A 22,286-nucleotide genomic window follows, 5' to 3' on the forward strand; every position below is an offset into this window, starting at 1 on the left:
AAATAACATATACATAACACAAACATGGGGGACTATGACAACTCCACCATGCGAGTAAGAGGGAAAAACCAACCGGTACACAAATGGTAAGGTGTGCCAGCACCTATACGACCTGGGTATATAGTTCGCCGAATACCAAACAAGTCAGGGTTTCCAGGAATATAAAACAATATGTTTTCCTTTCAATATCATATTGGCACTATCTCCAATTCTCTCATGTACTCCCAAGTACGATGTCATATCAAGAAACGGAGACCTCGGAACTTACCCATCATAAGTCTGTGCTGGCGTAGCCTTACCACGACCCCTGACGCGCGTTTCGCGTTGATCGCTTCTTCAAAGGGGAAGTGTGACCTATGTCTCACTCATGTTGCGCTACGCGATCAACGCGAAACGCGCGTCAGGGGTCGTGGTAAGGCTACGCCAGCACAGACTTATGATGGGTAAGTTCCGAGGTCTCCGTTTCTTGATATGACATCGTACTTGGGAGTACATGAGAGAATTGGAGATAGTGCCAATATGATATTGAAAGGAAAACATATTGTTTTATATTCCTGGAAACCCTGACTTGTTTGGTATTCGGCGAACTATATACCCAGGTCGTATAGGTGCTGGCACACCTTACCATTTGTGTACCGGTTGGTTTTTCCCTCTTACTCGCATGGTGGAGTTGTCATAGTCCCCCATGTTTGTGTTATGTATATGTTATTTTGTTGTATATGTATTTATTAATAAAAGTTGTATATCCTTTTTATCATATTTTGGTGTCGATACTCCCCTTTTTTCGCTAGTGTTATATACTTATATTTAGGAGCGACACTCCTGTGCATATGACCTTTATGGTTTGATATTTGGGAGAGCGTTTTCTTTGGTGGATTATGACCATGCTCTCGGCCACTTATTGTATGATAAGCTTAAAGATTACCGTTTTAGTCTACATTTTGTCTGTGTCTTTCACAGTATCCAATCTTAAGCAGATGGACTTCCGTGCCCGAGATCAAACGTGGTTGTCCCGTTTGAATGATGTTTTTAAAGAGGATCCGACCGGTATTTCAGATTTATGTACCCGAGATTCCAAAGAACAAATCACTAAATTGAAAAGTCTGTTGCACAAGCGGACAAGGTTGTGGTGGAACAGGGCCTCTCTGGGGCAGTATCTTACACGAGGCCTAATTCCCAGGGGTCTCCGCATCCAAATATTTCCATCCTTCGAGGTAGAAGATGATCTTTTTAAAAAAGAGTGGGAGGAGTTGGCAACTAAATGTTCCCGTGGGTTTATGGAGCTGCTGATGAAATTTGATGCAGCTAAAGTAGAGGAATTAGAGAAGGATATTGATAATATTCAGGTGAAGATCAAAGGAGATTTAACCCCGGATGCCTTAGAAAAATTAAACACAGATCTGGAGAAAGATTTTTCTAAGTGGGAACAGGAGATTGGAGCTTTCAAAGCCAAAAAGCTACAGAGAGACAACCTTGATTATCAAGAGAATAGAGTCTATAGATGGAGAAGTAAATGGGCTAATCGCCGCCCCATCACACGATCCAGATCGGGTTCTATGTCCTCCCTTACATCAGCTGGCGGATCAAGTACTGCCTCGGGAGGGGTGGGTAACATGGAAAATACTATAATTCGTAATACGCATTATCTAAGAAGCCATCAGGGCAATAAGAAAAGGAAGCAGAAACCCTCCCCTCAATATGAACGCAAAGCTAAAAACAGCAATCTTGAGGTAATTAATCTTTCTTCAATTCCCCTGTCAGAAACACAATGTGATGTGCTGAAATTGGGCCTTAATTTTGTACCACGTAATGGCTTTGATTTCTTTACAGCCCTGAAGGATGTTCATCTGTTTTGTCGCAAACTTATTTTTAAGAAATTATACCACCAAACTGCCTCACTTCCTGAATTTATTGAACAACAGGCCTTAGTAGATCTGGAAGACCTACTCAATGAACAACAAACTAAACATCCAGGTACTATTCCATCCTCTATTAAACCTAGATCGGCGGCATTCCCCCCTTTGTCTATATGCCCGCCGGTCGACATTTTTTGTAGACTGGTGACTGCAGATCTCAAGAAAATACCCCAAAACATACAGAATGATAATTTAACATCTAGACAAAGAAAAGCTTTGAGAGAATTGCAGTCTATGGATTCGGTGGTTATTAAGCCTGCAGACAAGGGGGGGAATGTCGTGGTTTGGCCAGTAGAGAAGTACGAAAAAGAGGCTTTACGACAACTGAGAAATAAGGAGACATACCAGATTTTATCTGGTAATCCTATGCAGGGGTTTTATACGGAGTTGGAGTTGATTTTGACCAATGCCTATGAGTCAGGGATTATCCCCAAAAAATCTTTTGATGCACTCTTACCGAAATATCCCAAGGTAGCTACATTCTACCTTTTACCAAAGGTGCATAAGGACGCTGTGAACCCCCCTGGTCGACCCATAGTCTCTGGCATAGGAGGGTTGAGCGAAAACATCTGTAAATTTATTGACTTTCATCTTAAACCTTTGGTGGAGACGCTCCCCTCCTATGTCAGAGACACAATGGATATGCTAACTAAAATCGATGGCATTACAGTTGACGATGGAATCTTATTAGTGACCATTGATATTGAGTCACTGTACACATCGATCAGACATGTTGATGGACTTAGGGCCGCCCGCTTCTTCCTGAGGGAAACCAACTGGGATGGGCATTTTTTGGATTTTATTTTGGATTTGTTGGAATTTGCGTTAACACATAATTTTTTTGTATTTAAAGATCGTTTTTTTCTTCAAACGCAGGGTACCGCGATGGGCGCGGCCTGTGCGCCGTCGTATGCAAACCTGTTTCTCGGTTTCTGGGAGAGGCAGGTTTTCCACGGCGACGGGGCACAGGCCGCCGACCCAATAATAGGCTGGTTTCGCTACATTGATGATGTCCTGATGTTTTGGGAGGGTAGCGAAGCCAGCCTATTAGACTTTATGCAACAAATTAACAATAATGAATTTAATTTGAAATTTACTTTTCAGTACCATCATAAACATGTCGATTTTCTGGATATTAGCTTGTGGGTCGGGGAGGATGGGAGTTTAGAAACGGATTTATACAGAAAAGATACTTCTGTTAATTCTCTCCTGCATGCGTCCTCGGCCCACAGCTATTCCACTATCAAAGCCATCCCAGTTGGGCAATACCTCAGGAACAGGCGGGTGTGTTCTACGGATGTACGTTTCGAAAAGCAGTCGGCTGTCCTTTCCGATAGGTTCAAGGCCAGGGGGTACAGCAACCGTTGCATCAAAATGGGATATAGACGTGCACGAGCTATGAGGAGAAATGATCTTCTCAGGCCATCTGGAAAAAGAACTACCAGTAATAATGACTATAGGCTGAGTTATATATCAACGTCCAACTGTCAATGGGACAGAATTCGTGAGGTCTTGCAAAAACATTGGTCGGTTCTACGTAGCGACAACATCTTGGCTACTCACCTATCAGAGTCCCCAGTAATGATACAAAAACGCAGTAAAAACTTGAGGGACACTTTGGTGAATAGCCATTATGTGGCGAAACAATCTGGGATTTTTAATTCAGGTGGTAAGAGGAAAGGTTGTTTTCCCTGCGGTTCATGCGTCGCGTGTCCTAACATCACTAGATGTGGGACCTTCAAGTCATCGGATGGGAGCAGGGAATTTGAAATTAGAGAGTATATCTCTTGTAAAACATCTCATGTGATCTATTATGCCATCTGTCCCTGCTCCCTCATATACGTGGGTCTCACATCTAGAGAACTTAGGATTAGGACACGCGAGCATGTCCGCGATATCATAGCCGCTAAGGACATACAAGATGTATCAACCCTGAAGACCCTTCCCAGACATTTCCGGGAACGGCACGGATGTAATCCTAAGGGGTTGAGTGTAAGAGGCATTGACCACATTCACGGGGGCATTAGAGGTGGTGACCTCAAACAGATTCTTGCCCAACGTGAGTGTAGGTGGATAATTACCTTAGACACAGTAACTCCAAGAGGGCTAAATGAAACAGTATCCTTTGCTCCATTTTTGTGAGGTTTCCCCTGTTCTCCACACCCTTGTCCGTGTGCGGATTCATTTGTGAGGACTTTTTATGGAATAGATTTTGGAATTATGGTATGATTTTAATCCTGTGTTTCTTTGTCTCTCTTTTTTAGTTTTATGTTTCTATAGTAGTATTCGTTTTTCTCACGCATGATACGTACATCGTGCGCTGTCACTATTGGATCTCAGCTATCAAGATCTTCGAGGACGGATCAAAGTTCAAGACATCGATGGCGTATGTCCTTGCGGGCCATGATCCGGACGAGTCAAGAAGGAATCTACATGGGGAGACTTGTGGTTTACGTGGGTCCTATGGACTTCTTTGGACACTTGTTTTGTGCACTTTGTGTAGTTTTTAAGTATTTTATATGTTATGGTGCAGTCATTTTTGACATGCTAATTAGTTTTAGCTTTCACTAAATCCCCTCTGATGTGGGGGTCTAACCGACCTTGAAGTCGGTGTTTATATAATACATGATAGCACGGTATGTAGGGGCTCTTTTCCTGCGCACTTGGATATAAGTCCCCTTTATTTATCTAGTCGAGGGGGTCTCTGCTCACTAGGTGTTACAAACACGCTTACACAACTCCGTGAATGCACTTTCTGCATCCTTAGGCACATAAAGAGGTACACTCGATGCCTCTTGTTTGGTATTTTTTTGTCCTTCCGTGTGTTTTTTCCTTTTTGATGGGTCCTATTTATAATGGAATTTGGTATTAGAACATATATTTAATGTATCGCATATTTTTGATCTGAATGGTCCTGCTACGAGCCATGTCGGGAGATCTGAATTTATGTGTCATCCACAATGAAAGAGTGTCGCTTATGATGACAATCTTGAAAAGCCAGGTATTTATGGAACTCTAGAGTCATAGTGCCGTAGAACTGTCTGTCTGACTTACTTATATATAGATGGAGGAACCGGTGATCTTTGGATACGATCGGTGGGAGTAAGGTGAAGGTTAAATACATACCTGTTTACTAGTCGAAACTACAGAGACACTTCGCTCTGCATAGTTTAAGGGCAAAAGCAGCAGAATAGATGTGTCACATATGAGTGATACGCACGTAATTAGGAATTCTTGCTTTTGAGACCCGACTACTATTGTCATGCGCAGATGTGTTTCCCTTGACCTTGGCAACACTATGTGTTGACTGCATGACATGATGTATGGCCGATACGCAGGCGCTGTAGGTCTGAGACTATAGTATTGGAATCTCTGGTCTTTACCGATGACGCATTTCCGGTTCTTGGACCCGGCTACTATGGTTATGCGCAGGTGCGATTTCCTAAAACTATGGCAACATTCTTTGTTGATTGTGGGACATGACGTAGGGTGTATACGCAGGCGCTGTAGGTCCGCGACCATGGTATGGGAAGCTCCGGCCCCCAGCGATGATGCACTTCCGGTTTCTCGGCGTGAGTGGTGCGCGTGCGCGGCCCGATCTGTCCCACACTGCTTCTTCTCTATGGCGTCTAAACAGGTGCGGCGCGGATGGATATTGGTACCATTGGCGTGCTTTCCCGCCCCCATGAGCGCCGCACCATTGACGCATATGGAGTTCGCACTTTTTTATGTGTGGAGGGATCTCGGGCACACACGCGCTAATTACACTCAGGTGCTGACATCCCTTAAATAGCGCAACATGAGTGAGACATAGGTCACACTTCCCCTTTGAAGAAGCGATCAACGCGAAACGCGCGTCAGGGGTCGTGGTAAGGCTACGCCAGCACAGACTTATGATGGGTAAGTTCCGAGGTCTCCGTTTCTTGATATGACATCGTACTTGGGAGTACATGAGAGAATTGGAGATAGTGCCAATATGATATTGAAAGGAAAACATATTGTTTTATATTCCTGGAAACCCTGACTTGTTTGGTATTCGGCGAACTATATACCCAGGTCGTATAGGTGCTGGCACACCTTACCATTTGTGTACCGGTTGGTTTTTCCCTCTTACTCGCATGGTGGAGTTGTCATAGTCCCCCATGTTTGTGTTATGTATATGTTATTTTGTTGTATATGTATTTATTAATAAAAGTTGTATATCCTTTTTATCATATTTTGGTGTCGATACTCCCCTTTTTTCGCTAGTGTTATATACTTATATTTAGGAGCGACACTCCTGTGCATATGACCTTTATGGTTTGATATTTGGGAGAGCGTTTTCTTTGGTGGATTATGACCATGCTCTCGGCCACTTATTGTATGATAAGCTTAAAGATTACCGTTTTAGTTTTTCTATTATGCAGACTTTATATATGAATTTTTGGAGTTTTCTAGATTCTCCAATACTTTTTTTTTTTTTTTCAGATTCTTGATTTGATACATGAAGATAGTTTAAAAACAATTTCAGACATTGAAATCAAGGAGAAAGGATTCCACAAAATTGCATGGGCTTTTTTGAAGGTATTTTGCATTTCATGTTAAATGTATCTTGATACCATACCATCACAGGGACTATGACCTTTTAGGCTGGGGCAACTTTTGGATGTCAGTCTGCTTGATGTCAGACTATTGCTTCGTTGACATATGACATCTTCAATAGAAACATTAGGGCAGATTTATAATTGTAAGTGTTCCTCAACTGGAAAATGTAACAAATTTCGGCACAAATTGTTGTCTCTAGTTTAAGAACTATAGGTACCGTCACATTTAGCGACGCTGCAGCGATCTAGACAACGATGTCGGTCGCTGTTTGGTCGCTGGAGAGCTGTCACACAGACAGCTCTCCAGCGACCAATGATCCCGAAGTCCCCGGGTAACTAGGGTAAACATCGGGTTACTAAGCGCAGGGCCGCGCTTAGTAACCCGATGTTTACCCTGGTTACCATTGTAAATGTAAAAAAAACAAACACTACATACTTACATTCCGGTGTCTGGTCACGTCCCTCGCCTTCAGCTTCCCGCACTGACTGAGCGCCGGCCGTAAAGCACAGCGGTGACGTCACCGCTGTGCTCTGCTTTACGGCGGCCGGCGCTCACAGTTAGTGCGGGAAGCTGAAGGCGAGGGACCTGACCAGACACCGGAATGTGAGTATGTAGTGTTTGGTTTTTTTACATTTACAATGGTAACCAGGGTAAACATCGGGTTACTAAGCGCGGACCTGCGCTTAGTAACCTGATATTTACCCTGGTTACCAGTGAAGACATCGCTGAATCGGCGTCACACACGCCGATTCAGCGATGTCAGCGGGTGATCCAGTGACGAAATAAAGTCCTGGACTTTCCCCAGCGACCAACGATCTCCCAGCAGGGGCCTGATCGTTGGTCGCTGTCACACATAATGATTTCGTTAACGATATCGTTGCTACGTCACAAAAAGCAACGATATCGTTAACAATATCATTATGTATGACGGTACCGTATCTGTCATGTTTTGAGCAAAACAGACAAAAGTGTTTTCTCATCTCAAAGCACGCAGTATGAGGGGGAGGGGCAATACATGGTATGAGAAAGAGTGGTTCGTAATGTGACACAGCTAAACTCAGCTGTGCTGTTCCTCCCACACAGGAACCTTATCTGAAAGGTGTGACTCATTTGTGCTCTAATTTCTCAGCACTTTCTAATTTAGGAGGTTAAATAAGGAAATCAGAGCTGTATATTTACATCTCACACACTGAGAAAAGTAAGCTATGATGGGGGCTTGTTCTTTTTCTGCTGTGTTGCTTATGTTTAGACAACTTATACAGTGAGAGTTTTCACTTGGGGTGTGCATTTATCTGATAATACACTCTTGGACTTAAAGTTAAAGTGCCAAATACATTAATTGCTAATATTTCCGCAATGGAGAGGTGAAATAAAAAACAAAAATTTGATTCCATTCCGCAGCCACTATTACATCCTGTGTCCAGTTCAACATAAAGCATTTTGATGAAAGTTCCTCTTTAAGTACTAGAAAAGTACAATATAAGCTATCCAAAAGGTGTGGTATGAAGTAAGAAAAATGTGTGTAAAAATACACCACCTTTATTATCTACCATGTGCCAATGTGATAAATATGAAGAGACAAATGCTGGAAACAATAAAAAAAAGCACAAATAGCGTCTTATCTAGGTTACAGTAATAAAAGACCTCTACCACTGATATAGTTAAAGGCTGCTGCAGACCCACAGTGAAAAATTGGAAGACTCAAAACTGGAGGTAATGGGTTAATCTGCGGTTATTAACGTTAGTCCTGATGAAGCTGTAAAACTTTGAAACGCGTTGATGATTAAACCGCCCAAACGTGGATCTGACTCCATCATGCTTTCTCCACGGCAGCGCAGATTAGCATATTACTTCCAGTTTTGTGCCTTCAAATGTGATAAATGTTACATTTCAAACTGTCCAGTCTTAGTTTGCATCATGTAACAACTGTACAGGGTTATTAAATCTACCATAGTGTTTCTTACAACCTTTTTCATCTGAATGAGGCCCATTTCTTGATATGGTTGCTGATAGGCATGCGACAGCGAATTCTAAAAGTAAGTCTGCTGTTAAAATAGGTAAGCTGTTAAAATAGAAAAAACTTTTTTTTTGGCAAGTGAAATGTCCTCTTTCACCATTAACTTGCTGCTAATCTGTTTGTAGCTTAAGGGGGTTGTCCACTACTAGGAGAACCCCTTCTTAAACTAAATGTTTGGCCCCGATACAATAATAAAGGTTATACTCCCCTCCCATGCTGGCTCCATTCCAGCGGTAGAGAAAAATTACCGCACACTCAATACTGGAATAGTGCTTGAAAAAGGTATATGCCAATTTTATTCAAAGAAATAATACAAAAAATTGATGGTTGCCACATAGGTAGAGGTAGACAATGAACCCGACGTTTCGACCCTCCCGGGTCTTATTCATGGGGTTACTCTAGTCCTTTGATATGAGCGCATAAAGGTGGCAGTAGTGTGGGAAAAGCAAGTGCTCCCTTACGTACAAGACATGACCTGTCAATATAACCAGTAGGGGCTGCTGTCCCGGGTAAAAAAGAAATGAGCACAGGAGTGGCCGTAAAGTGTCCAAAGGGCCTGTGTGGAGTCCTGTGTGGGGTCAGCGGCGCATCCCGCGCCTAGCTGTGTAGTCCTGGAAGGATGCTGGAGAGGACTCCTCCAGCAACCCCATGAATAAGACCCGGGAGGGTCGAAACGTCGGGTTCATTGTCTACCTCTACCTATGTGGCAACCATCAATTTTTTGTATTATTTCTTTGAATAAAATTGGCATATACCTTTTTCAAGCACTATTCCAGTATTGAGTGTGAGGTAATTTTTCTCTACTATTGATTAGACCACATGGTCGGTTTACCAGCACCTCACCTGTCCCTGACCTGAGTGCACACCATTTTCCCTATTGTATTCCATTCCAGCGGTGTCACCACTCGTGGTCCCTGGGCTATGATGCGGCGGAATGACATGTGATACCCAGTGCCCAATCACCGCTGACGTCATGGTCTCCACCTTCGGACAACTGAATATGAAGAGTAAGCAAGGGATGAGCTGCAGTCCAGACTTCCTCTTCATGTTCAGTTTGTCCGAAGGCGGGGACAGTGACGCCAGCACTGATTGGGCACTGGGTATCACATGTCATTCCGCCGCATCACAGCCCAGGGACCGCGAGTGGCGACACCGCTGGAATGGAGCCGGCAAGGGAGGTGAGTATAGGTTTTATTATTTTATCGGGGCCAAACATTTAGTTTAAGAAGGGGTTGTCCTAGTAGTGGACAACCCCTTTAATCCCTTATTAACATTGGGCATACTGGTACGTCCAGTGTCAACTCCATTACTTTGATTTGGTTTCAGCAGCTGAGCCCTCATCTATTCCAGCAGATAATGGTGGTGTTTCTCAGCCATAATCTGCCTTCAACGGGAGCTGTTCCTGTGGGTGTTAACCTGTTAAATGCTGCAGTCAATCTGTGACAGCAGCATTAACAGCATGTCACTCGGCATGGAAAATGGTGACACAGGCAAAAACAAATTTAATACAAATTTCTACCCCCCCCCCCCCCCCCCCCACCACATACTTAAAATAGAAACTGCAAGTTTGGCATCACCATAATCGTGCTGACCTGGAGAATCATATTCATAGATTAGCCTTAAATGTCACTGGAAATTAAAAGTTACAGCTGTACATAGCATTGTACCCCGGGAGGCTGAGTAATGGCTCTAATAGCTGTGTGGTTTTTTTTAAGCCTTTGAAGCAATAATATTTATATCAGGCGTAGACATGGGCGGACCCCTGGATGTTCGGGTCCAGCAGGTTCACTTGAATGGGGGGCCCCGAACACCCAGTGTTTGCCATGCTGTCATGTGCAGCAAACACTGTTTAGCTCGACTATAAAATCATTACCGCCAGTCAGAGAGCCGTTGTTCCCATGCTCTGAAATGACAGCGTGAGCCCGCAGCTGTGATCGGAGGTAAAAACTTACTTCCGGTCACTGGCGCCGGCTGATGCGACTACTGCTTCCATCAGTCGACGCCTGCTGTCGTTAATAACGGAGGGGTCCCCACACCGTTTTTTAAAAATGATTACATAAATAATTAAAAAAAAGGCGTGGCCCCCCACATTCTTGATAATCCGCCAAGCTGAAGCAGCTGGTAAGAGGCCATGTATATTGCCATCCCACCCCATCCCGCAGCTGCCCAGAAAAGGGGCATCTATTAGATGCACTAATTCTGGAGCTTTGCTTGGCTTTTCCCACTTGCTCTGTAGTGGTGGCAAGTGGGTTCATATTTGTGGGGTTAATGTCACATTTGTATTGTCTGGTGGTCTTCAAGCCCATGGCTTAGTAATGCAGTAATGGAGAAGTGTCTATAAGACACCTATCCTTTACTAGTCTCCTATGGCTGGTTGTTAAATATGGGGGAACTCCACACCGTTTTTTTTTATTTAATTTAAAAAACAGTGTGGTGACCCCTTTAGTCTTGATAACCAGCCTTGCTGACAGCTGAGAGTTGCAGCCCCCAGCTGTCAGTTTTGCCAGGCTGGTTATCAAAATTACAGGGGAACCCACACCTTTTTCTTTTTTTATTTTTTTTTAACATTTTTAATTATTTATTTAGAGCGCAGGCGCCAGCTGATGAATACTCCCATCAGCCGCCGCCTGCTCTCGCTGTTATTAGCGGCAGGCATCAGTTGATGGGAGCGTTAGTCTCATCAGCTGATGCCAGTGATCGTTGGTAAACTTTATACCTCCGATCGCAGCTGTGGGCTCATGCTGTCATTTGCAGCATAGGAACCGCGGCTCTGACTGGCTGCAATAATTTTACTGCTGATCAGAAGCAGTGTTTTCCGAACAGTAACACAAGCTTTCTGATGAAGTCAGTGTTCAGTGTCCCTGCCCGAACAGTAGGTGTTTGGTACGGATGCCGAACTTTACTATTCGGGTTGGCCCATCTCTAATCGGCAATAATTTTTATTTTTTACTTTCAGATTGTAGGTGCTAATAAAGTGCTCAATGTAGATAAAAAGCTACGTCTACAACTTTATTACCCTCCTTCAAGAGCCAGGGTAGCTTCCAGCATGCATGTCTATGAGTGGTGGCTAAAACATCCCAGAAACCGTTACCCATCAACTCTGTATGTGACAGTAAAAGGCCTGAAGCTGCCTGATAATGTAAGTCTCTCTTTTTTTTCTTAACTGAAACTTTAATATAAACTTATTATAACTTTTTTAGTGTTGACCTTTAAATTACAGGTATACCCAAACTGCAGTATGGCTGCCCAACTGGAAAGTGGTATCCTACAATCTGACCTACAGAATGACGTTCCCGTGATGGAAAATAATTCATCTGATGCTATACTGAATAAGGAACCTCTCAAGTGGACTCGACTACCTGGTCAGGTATATGAGGCTTATTTTCTTTTAGTAAAGTTTATGGCAAGATGAGTGTTTGTCCTGTCTTGATCAGTTTTTGTTTTTATGCTTTTACGTTTTTCGTTTCTTTCTTTCAAGGGCGTTAACGTTTTCATTTTTCCGTTGTCCTAATCTTACAACATTTTGATCAGTTTTCACTACATTTTTTTTTTTTAAGGAAGTTTGGCAACCCAAAACCCCCCTGCAACTGTGACTTTTTTATGGCCTTTAACATACAGGTTTATTAGCTTTGTTTTGATCAAACTTTTACAAAAACAATTTGCGCAAATATGATTAATGTTTTTAGTTTTTTTTAATGTTTGAATTCAACATGCAGTCGTTTGATCACGTCATCTATATACTGAAATACTACAATATTGCAATATACAGTGAAATACAGCCGGGTAAGGTGCCTTCTCAGCCTCTGAGCCCTCTCCATACATGCAAACCTGATGTAGCACATACTATAACGTTCTAGGTCAGGATAGGATTAGTAAATCACCATTTATAACGTTTGCTTATTTTCACCTGTGTTCCTTGAATTTTCTGCAATAAAGAAAAAGGGCTCAGACTACAATTGGAGCTGGGCGTAAGTTTCTATAAAAGTTTTCTTGTGTGCGCCTGTACAGATTTCAGCCTCTAGGCCCTTTTTTTTGTAAGGCCATTGAAAAATTGTCACTTTTTTTACTGCATAATCGTGAATTTATCAACATTATTTGCTTTTTATGTTTATTTTTTTTATATAGGCTTGTCATATTCCCAACAGACATCTTTTGTCTCTTCAAGGTGGGCACATGGGATGTTTCTCGCTGCGTTTTTCTCATGTTGGTAGAACGTTGGCTGCAGCATGTGCGGACAGGGATGGTTATCCGATACGCTGTAAGTAGATTACACACCATTTTATTTCGAGACAGAAAGATTGACATACTGTATTTTCCAGCATATAAGACTACTTTTTAACCCCTGAAAATCGTCTCAATAGTCGGGGGTCGTCTTATACGCCAGGTACGGCGTGTGCAGGGAGCGGTCCTGGATGGTTCCCAGGGTCTGGAGGAGAGGAGACTCCCCTTCAGGCCCTGGGATCCATATTCATGTAAAAAAAAAAGAATAAAAATAAAAAATATGGTTGACTGAACTGTCCAATCATCTGCAAGAAGGAGGGACATTTCAAGTGTGTTCACAGCAAATGTTGTGAATATTCTTAGAGCTGTTTCTCCTATCAGCTGATTGGACAATCAGTCTTTACAACACACGGTCACCCCAGCAAGAAAAAAACAAAACAAAAGTCTGAATTTAGGGTTTAGTTCATTTTGCATCTGAACGTCCAAAGAAAAAGTGATCAAAAATATTATGTACCTCAACTCATCCTGCAAAAAATAAGCACTCCTGTGATTCCGTTCTCAAAAAATAAAAGTTAAAACTCTCAGAATCACAATGATATTTTATATATTTATTTTATAAAAATCATTTCTTGTGTGTGATAGTAGCAAAACACAAAAAATATAGTAATCTGATATCACGGTTGCACTGACCCAAGGAACAAAGCAGTCTTATCACTTAAAAAATGGTGAAAAAACAAAAACTTTTCTTGTACTTCTATTTATTTGTTCATTCTCCACCCCAAAAATCGGAATAAGTCTCGGTTCACACGTATCCTGTGCTCTCCGCTGAGCACTTGCATCAAGGTTTCCGTCTGAGTTCCCAAAAATGCAATTCAGACAAAACCTCTGACGGAACCACTCATTGGATTCTATTTGGTCTCTGTTTCGGTGGAGTTATATAACTTTAGGCATCTTTGTAGCGCACAAGTGTGGTTGACAACAGTTCTGTACATGCATAAAAAAATGTATAGCACCGGGACAGACTCTAAGCTAAACACAGGGTTGCCACCAGTAATTTCAGGGCTCCATACTGGCAAAAATGTTCATGCCCCCTTGAGGCTCCACCCCAGCTTTGTCTCCATCCGTCAAATCTTCCACAGTCTCACTACCCACTCTTGAAAAAACTTCACTTCTGCATCTCATCTTCACCAATCACACATTAACAGTTCCCATTGAACACCATATCACATACATACCCATCAGCTTTTTTTGGCCAAAATATGTATTTTTTTAAGCCCACCATGACGATAAACTTTTGGCAGGGCCCTACTCTAACTTATTAAAAATGTGTTGAACTATATTATATTACGGATGCTTCTCATAAAATTAGAATATCATCAAAAAGCCAATTTATTTCAGTTCTTCAATACAAAAAGTGAAACTCATATATTATATAGAGTCATTACAAACAGAGTGATCTATTTCAAGTGTTTATTTCTGTTGGTGTTGATGATTATGGCTTACAGCCAATGAAAACCCAAAAGTCATTATCACAGTAAATTAGAATAATTAACAAAAACACCTGCAAAGGATTCCTTGGCATTTAAAAAGGTCTGTTTCAGTAGGCTCCACAATGATGGGGAAGACTGCTGACATGACAGATGTCCAGAAGGCAGTCATTGTATGTCACACACACACACACACACACACACACACACACACACACTGGTCACCACATCAAAACCCTGTCATGGGCAGCCCAATCTCCAGACCTAAACCCCATTGAAAACCTCTGGAATATAATCAAGAGGTTGATGCAAAGTCACAAGCCCATTTTTTTGGGCTGAAAGTCCCCCTCTCGGCTTATACTCGAGTCATACCCAGAGGTTGGCAGGTGAGGGGGAGCGGGGGCTGTCTAATTATACTCACCTACTCCTGGTGCGGTCCCTGCAGAACCCTGCTTCCCTGTGCCGCAGCTTCTGCCTGTAGTGAGTGGTCACATGGTACCGCTCATTACAGTAATGAATATGCGGCTCCACCTCCCATGAGGGTGGAGCTGCATATTCATTACTGTAATGAGCTGTAACGGTGACCGCTCACTACAGGAAGAAGCTGCGGCGCCGGGGAAGCAGGGACTGCACCGCGCCAGGAGCAGGTGAGTATAACGGGGAGGGGAGCGCTGCACGATATTCACCTGCTCCTTGTTCCGGCGCCACTCCGTCTTCAGCATCTTCTGCAGTGACGCTCAGGTCAGAGGGCGCGGTGACGTGGTTAGTGCGCGCCCTCTGCAAGAACGTCTGTGCAGAAGGCGCTGAAGATGGAGCGGCATCAGAACGAGGAAAGGTGAATATTGAAAGTGCAGGGGGCCTGAGCGACGAGAGGAGAGTTTGTGATTTTTTTTTTATTTTTTTTTAAATTGCAGCAAAAGCAAATGGGGCAAGTGTCTGTATGGAGCATCTTATGGGGCCATAATCAACATTTGTGCAGCATTATATGGGGCAAATGTGTCTATGGAGCATCATATGGGGTCATTATTAACCTTTATGCAGGATTATATGAGGCATATTTTAATATGGAGCATTTTATGGGGCCCATCATGAACAGTATGGAGCGTTATATGGGGCTCCTGATTCAATATGGATATTCAAAAACACTTAACCTACTGATGTCTCAGTTAATTTTACTTTTATTGGTATCTAATTTTACTTTTGAAATTTACCGGTAGCTGCTGCATTTCCCACCCTAGGCTTATACTCGAGTCATTAAGTCTTCCCAGTTTTTTGTGGCAAAATTAGGGGGGTCGGCTTATACTCGAGTATATATGGTACATTTTACTCAAAAATATACCTATAGAGAGAAAAATCAGACAAACTGAACATTTTGCAGTGATCTCTTAATTTTTGCCAGAGCTGTATTTATGCTATAGAGTTATGTTGGGCGCTACTAGTTTTCATCACACAGTATTCATATGTGCATCATATGTGCATTAGGGGTAATGTAGGGTACCTATGACACATCTATTACCACTGTGGATGTAATCTGAAGTGCAGGTGATCAGTGTTGCACTTCTACAGATGAGGGCACACTGGATCACTGCCCTGTCACTGATCCGGTGCTGGAATGAATGATATAGGTCAGTGCTGGGGCAGGTTATGAACAGCCAATGAGTATGTAGTAGATGAGCACGGGGCACGGGATCATGAAGAAGACTTGGGCAGGTTAGTGCTACGTTTTGCTGCAACCTTAGAAAAAAATGCACAGTAAGCTGCCTGGTGTAGACGAGCATGTAAACAACCTGGATGCAGGCAATGAGATGAAATTTACCAGGAACGAAAGGCAGAAACACAAAACCTGTACGGTGCTGTGGAAGGTGCATTCCCGCAAACCACCGTACATGTGACTCAGAGCGTCGACGCTATACATATGTGAGAGCTGACGCCCTGTGGGAACGCAGCACAAATCGCAGGCGTTTAGCTCCTCCAATGCCGCCTGTCTATAGTGATGGTGTCATCGATGGTCATAGAGGGAGGGAGCTCAGTTTCTGCTCCGATCGGCGCACCACAGTTGTGATTTGGTTGTGCTGATGATCTCCATGGTGAGCCTGGGCTGAAAGATTGCCCCGGGGTCACCTAGATATGGTGGCCTGTAAGCTCCTTCTCAGAGCAGGAGATGACACGCCTCGCACATATCAAATGCCCTGCAGGGCGATCAGGGCAGGGAAAGTTGATGTCCCATCCTGGCATAAGTGTAAAAAGTAAAAATAATATATTTTTACATTTTTTTTTAAACTTTAACAAAAATCACAAAATAAAGAACAAAAAAATTTAAAAATGTTAATCCAATAAATCTATATATATAACTAGGTGGTGGCCCGATTCTAACGCATCGGGTATTCTAGAATATGCATGTCCACATAGTATATTGCACAGCCCACGTAGTATATTGCACAGCCCACGTAGTATATTGCACAGCCCACGTAGTATATTGCACAGCCCACGTAGTATATTGCACAGCCCACGTAGTATATTGCACAGCCCACGTAGTATATTGCACAGCCCACGTAGTATATTGCCCAGTCACGTAGTATATTGCCCAGTCACGTAGTATATTGCCCAGTCACGTAGTATATTGCCCAGCCCACGTAGTATATTGCCCAGCCACGTAGTATATTGCCCAGTCACGTAGTATATTGCCCAGTCACGTAGTATATTGCCCAGTCACGTAGTATATTGCCCAGCCACGTAGTATATTGCCCAGTCACGTAGTATATTGCCCTGCCACGTAGTATATTGCCCAGCCACGTAGTATATTGCCCAGCCACGTAGTATATTGCCCAGTCACGTGGTATATTGCCCAGTCACGTGGTATATTGCCCAGCCACGTGGTATATTGCCCAGTCACGTAGTATATTGCCCTGCCACTTAGTGTATTGCCCTGCCACTTAGTATATTGCCCTGCCACTTAGTATATTGCCCAGCCACGTAGTATATGGCCCAGCCACGTAATATATTGCCCAGCCACGTATGTCACAGGTTAAAAAATAAACATATACTCACCTTCCGATCCGAGGGCCCCTTGTAGTTCTGTCACATGCGCGGCAACTTCCGGTCCCAGGGTGTGATGATGTCGCGGTCACATGACCGTGACATCATGGCAGGTCCTTCTCACGCAGGCGCGCAGGACCTGTGATGACGTCGCGGTCACATGACCGTGACGTCATGGCAGGTCCTTGTTGCATACCATCATTGCCACCGGAACCTGCCGCTTGATGGAGCTGTTACCGGAGCGTCGCGAGGAGAGGGAAAGGCTGCGGAAGGTGAGTATATAATGATTTTTAAATTATTTTTAACATTAGATGACCGCTAAGAGACCGCTAAGTCATCTGGGTAATTTCGCAATGCATCCTGGGAACGGAAGATGGCGGCCGCATCACACAGCTTCGCTGGATCCCAGGGGTGAGTATATAACTATTTTTTTATTTTAATTATTTTTTTTTAACAGGGATATGGTGCATACACTGCTAAATACTGCATGGGCAGTGTTATATATCTACGTGTCTGGGCAATATATTACGTGGCTGGGCAATATACCACGTGGCTGGGCAATATACCACGTGGCTGGGCAATATACTACGTGGCTGGGCAATATACTTCGTGGCTGGGCAATATACTTCGTGGCTGGGCAATATACTACGTGGCTGGGCAATATACTACGTGGCTGGGCAATATACCACGTGGGTGGGCAATATACCACGTGGCTGGGCAATATACCACGTGGCTGGGCAATATACTACGTGACTGGCCAATATACTAATATTTTTTTTTTTGTTTTGTCAAAATGGAATCTAATAAGCAACCCGCAAAGAAATAATCAAACATCACATGTTAACCATCAAAAGGCACATTCCCCTTCTGATTAGATCATCATCGCCTTAAAAGCTGTAGGTAATCCTATCATACATTAATTGTCTTTCTCTTAGAATACTAGGACTGTCTAGTAATCCAGACTTTGCCTGATTGCCAGGATTTCTCTGACACTGCATTGTGGTTTTTCTATCTACGGCTTCTGTTTCTTTAACGATTATCCCAATTATTATTACTTCTTTATTATTACTGTTTACTAGTTTAAAGCAAATGATTCCTTTAAAGACCACCAGATGGCGATGTATCACCAATGTGTAAAGCCTTTGAGCTACACCTGACAAGTCTCGCCTCTTTTAGGAAAGAATATGGACGCACAAACCTCCACTAGTATTAGAAATGGCATTCATTCTCGTTATTCAGAAAGGTCTGTCCTGTCCTTTGTGTACACTGAAGCAGTAGTTGCATATTACCACTGACAAGGGAATTGATGAGCCTATTGTTTAGATTGATAATTAACAAATGGCTACTCTGACTTCTGTTATGGTGGGGGAGCCCAGATTATGTATCAGGACTTTAGTTACAGAGGAAGGGTATGTCTATTTTACAGGTGACAATAGCAACTGCGGCATCTAAAGAGTTACACAGAAGGAGGGGGCTTCATCTATCAACTTGCATTGTAATGGCAACAAGGGGGCCTATCCATAGCTACAATTTTTTAAAAAAATGTGTAAAATCACAAATGTTCATCTATTCAAACAGCTGTATTATGTAAAAAAAAAAAAAAAAAAAAGAAAAGAAATAAAAATATCATAATTTATATCGCCATGTCTCGAACATCCTCAAATAATCACATACAGGGATTGTCTTGGATATGTATAATGATGACCTATCCATGAAATAAGTCATCAATATTTGAAGTCACCCTCAATGATCAGCTGTTTGCTCTTGCGTCCGGGCGTACATAGTGTACGTAGCCAGGAAATCACAGAACACTGGCGGTTTTCGAGTACTGTAGCTCAGCTACCATGCATTTCAATAGGAGTTGAACTGTAGTATCCAAGAACTGCCACTACAGTAAATGGAGACGTCTACAATGTTTACCCCAACCACAGCTTATTGGTAGGTGTACTGGGTTTTGGACCCCATGCTAATTCTGCATTGATGACCTGTAAAGAAAATATCAGTGTCATCGAAATCAAAGACCCAGAAAACCCCTTTAATAACGCATTGGTGTCATAGCCAGTTTGGGTCTTTATGCCAGATAATTATTATTTTTTTGTTTCTTTCTTTTTGTCTCATTCCAGGAGCCATAACTTTTTTTTATTTTTTTTTGGTGACATTTTCATCATAAGCGTTTGGTGTTTTTTTTTTTGTTTTTGTTTTTTTTTTTGTCTTTTGTCATTGGCATCGTTTTGCATTACATATAAATTATTTAAGGGAACCAGTCACCAGTTTTGTCATATATCAGCTAAAGCTGTCACATTATGCTAATAGCCATTCTACTGCGCCTGCGCACTATGCTTTGCCCTACTGAGAGCAGAGCCAAAAACAAAAGAGCGTTCGCAGTAGGGCAAAGCTTAGTGAGCAGGCACGAGTCACAATTTCTGTGTGCAGACGCAAGATCTCGCCCAGCAGTGTGGTGACGCGAGGCGTCATCCACGTCAATTAAAGAAGGATGGCGATAAGCAGAAGGGGGGAAATGGAGGGTCCGGAAATCATGCCCATCAGACCAAACCGATCCGATTACCATACAGCCCAGGAGAACTTAAAAAGGTCTTGGGGGGGTATACAGGGGGAGTCACTGGGTTATATAAGCATTTATGGAATGCAGCACAGACCCTGAATTAGGTGATCATTCCATTTGATATATGACAAAACTGGTGACTGGTTCCTTTAAACACTTTTTATACAATGGAATATGAACAAAACCGTTATGCCACAGTTTTCTTTTATTCTAAATGTTATGCTATTCACCGTGTTGCACAAATATAGTATTGACTATTCTATGGGTCAGTACGAATATGGCGATATCAAATTTCTATAGTTTTTTATTAATTTGTACAATAAATGCACTCTTACAAGAAAAATTATTTGCTTTTGGTTCGCCATATTGTGAAGCCATGAGTTATTTAATTTTCCATCAGCGGAATGTGCATATGAGGGATTATTTTTTTGCATGGAAAATTGTGATTTCTATTTGCGCTATATGAAACGTTTTGATAAATTGTCATACTCTTTTGGAGGCAAAATTTACCAAAAATGATGAAATATTGCATTTTTTGTAAATTAATTTTTTTAATCCCTGTATAATTGTCATTGTATCTTTATCTTGGAGGTCGGTACAATCACGACAATACTAAATTTATATACAGTGCTCAAAAATATAAAGGGAACACTTAAACAACAGACTATAGCTCCAAGTAAATTAAACTTCTGTGAAATCAAACTGTCCACTTAGGAAGCAACACTGTTTGACAATCAATTTCACATGCTGTTGTGCAAATGGAATAGACAACAGATGGAAATTATTGGCAATTATCAAGACACACTCAATAAAGGAGGGGTTCTGCAGGTGTGGACCACAGACCACATCTCAGTACCAATGCTTTCTGGCTGATGTTTTGGTCACTTTTGAATGTTGGATGTGCCTTCACACTCGTGGTAGCATGAGACGGACTCTACCACCCACACAAGTGGCTCAGGTAGTGCAGTTCATACAGGATGGCACATCAATGCAAGCTGTGGCAAGAAGGTTTGCTGTGTCTGTCAGTGTAGTGTCCAGAGGCTGGAGGCGCTACCAGGAGACAGGCCAGTACATCAGGAGACGTGGAGAGGGTCGTAGAAGGGCTACAACCCAGCAGCAGGACCGCTACCTCAGACTTTGTCCAAGGAGGAGCACTGCCCGAACCCTGCAAAATGACCTCCAGCAGGCCATAAATGTGCATGTGTCTGCACAAACGGTTAGAAACCGACCCCATGAGGATGATCTGAGCTCCCGACGTCCACAGATGGGGGTTGTGCTCACAGCCCAACACCGTGCAGGACACTTGGCATTTGCCACAGAACACCAGGATTGGCAAATTCGCCACTAGCGCCCTGTGCTCTTCATAGATGAAAGCAGGTTCATATTGAGCACATGTAACAGACGTGACAGAGTCTGGAGAAGCCACGGAGAGCGATCTGCTGCCTACTGCATCCTTCAGCATGACCACTTTGGCAGTGGGTCACTAACTGTGTGGGGTGTCATTTCTTTGGAGGGCCGCACAGCCCTCCATATGATCGCCAGAGGTAGCCTGACTGCCATTAGGTACTGAGATGAGATCCTCAGACACCTTGTGAGACCATATGCTGGTGCGGTTGGGACATCATTTCTCACACCATCCACCAACGTCACGTTGCACCACAGACTGTCCAGGAGTTGGCGGATGCTTTAGTCCAGGTCTTGTTGGAGATCCCTCAGGAGACCATCCGCCGCTTCATCAGGAGCATGCCCAGGCATTGTAGGGAGGTCATACAGGCACGTGGAGGCAACACACTCTACGGAGCATAATTTCCTTGTCTTGAGGCATTTCCACTGAAGTTGGATCAGCCTGTAACTTCGATTTCCACTTTGATTCCAACTCCAGACCTCCATGGGATATTAGTTGTGATTTACGTTGATCATTTTTAGGTTTTATTGTTCTCAACACATTCCACTATGTAATGAATAAAGATTTACAACTGGAAGATTTCATTCAGTGATATCTAGGATGTGGGATTTTAGTGTTCCCTTTATTTTTTTGAGCAGTGTACATTTTTAAAATATATATTCTCTTTTATTCATGTAAAAGTTGTAAAACCTAAACAAACCTATATACATTTAGTATTCTTATAATTGTACCGACAGTAGTCGGGCTTCAAAGGAGATAGTGATTTTTACTACTTGCAATAATATGTGGTTTTACCGTGTATAGTATAAGCGATCAGATGATCTAAGGTTTAAGTCTCCTAAGGGGACTAATAATTACAGTAACAAGTGAGAACATTTTTTACAAAATATAAAAAAAAAATCCCCAACCCATAAACGTTCGAATTAACCCCATTTTCTCCCACTAAAAATAAAGATAATTATTAACAACTAGATTGTGGCCCGATTCGAACGCATCGGGTATTCTAGAACATGCATGTCCCCGTAGTATATGGACAATGATGATTCCAGAATTCGCG

General features: G+C 42.7%; 1 protein-coding gene across 4 annotated transcripts in view; it reads left to right on the top strand.

Moving 5' to 3' along the window:
- The window catches only part of AHI1 (Abelson helper integration site 1), a 372,368-nt gene that overhangs the window by 60,626 nt on the left and 289,456 nt on the right, over positions 1-22,286 (top strand). For all 4 annotated transcript variants that reach the window (XM_069725981.1, XM_069725982.1, XM_069725980.1 and 1 more), the window contains exons 8-11: positions 6,384-6,479; positions 11,474-11,656; positions 11,738-11,884; positions 12,643-12,775. In XM_069725981.1, coding sequence (XP_069582082.1) covers positions 6,384-6,479; positions 11,474-11,656; positions 11,738-11,884; positions 12,643-12,775 — 559 coding nt within the window. The remainder of the gene's footprint in view (positions 1-6,383; positions 6,480-11,473; positions 11,657-11,737; positions 11,885-12,642; positions 12,776-22,286) is intronic.

The sequence above is a fragment of the Ranitomeya imitator genome, chromosome 5 (genome assembly GCF_032444005.1).
Source record: "Ranitomeya imitator isolate aRanImi1 chromosome 5, aRanImi1.pri, whole genome shotgun sequence".
Lineage (NCBI taxonomy): Eukaryota > Metazoa > Chordata > Amphibia > Anura > Dendrobatidae > Ranitomeya > Ranitomeya imitator.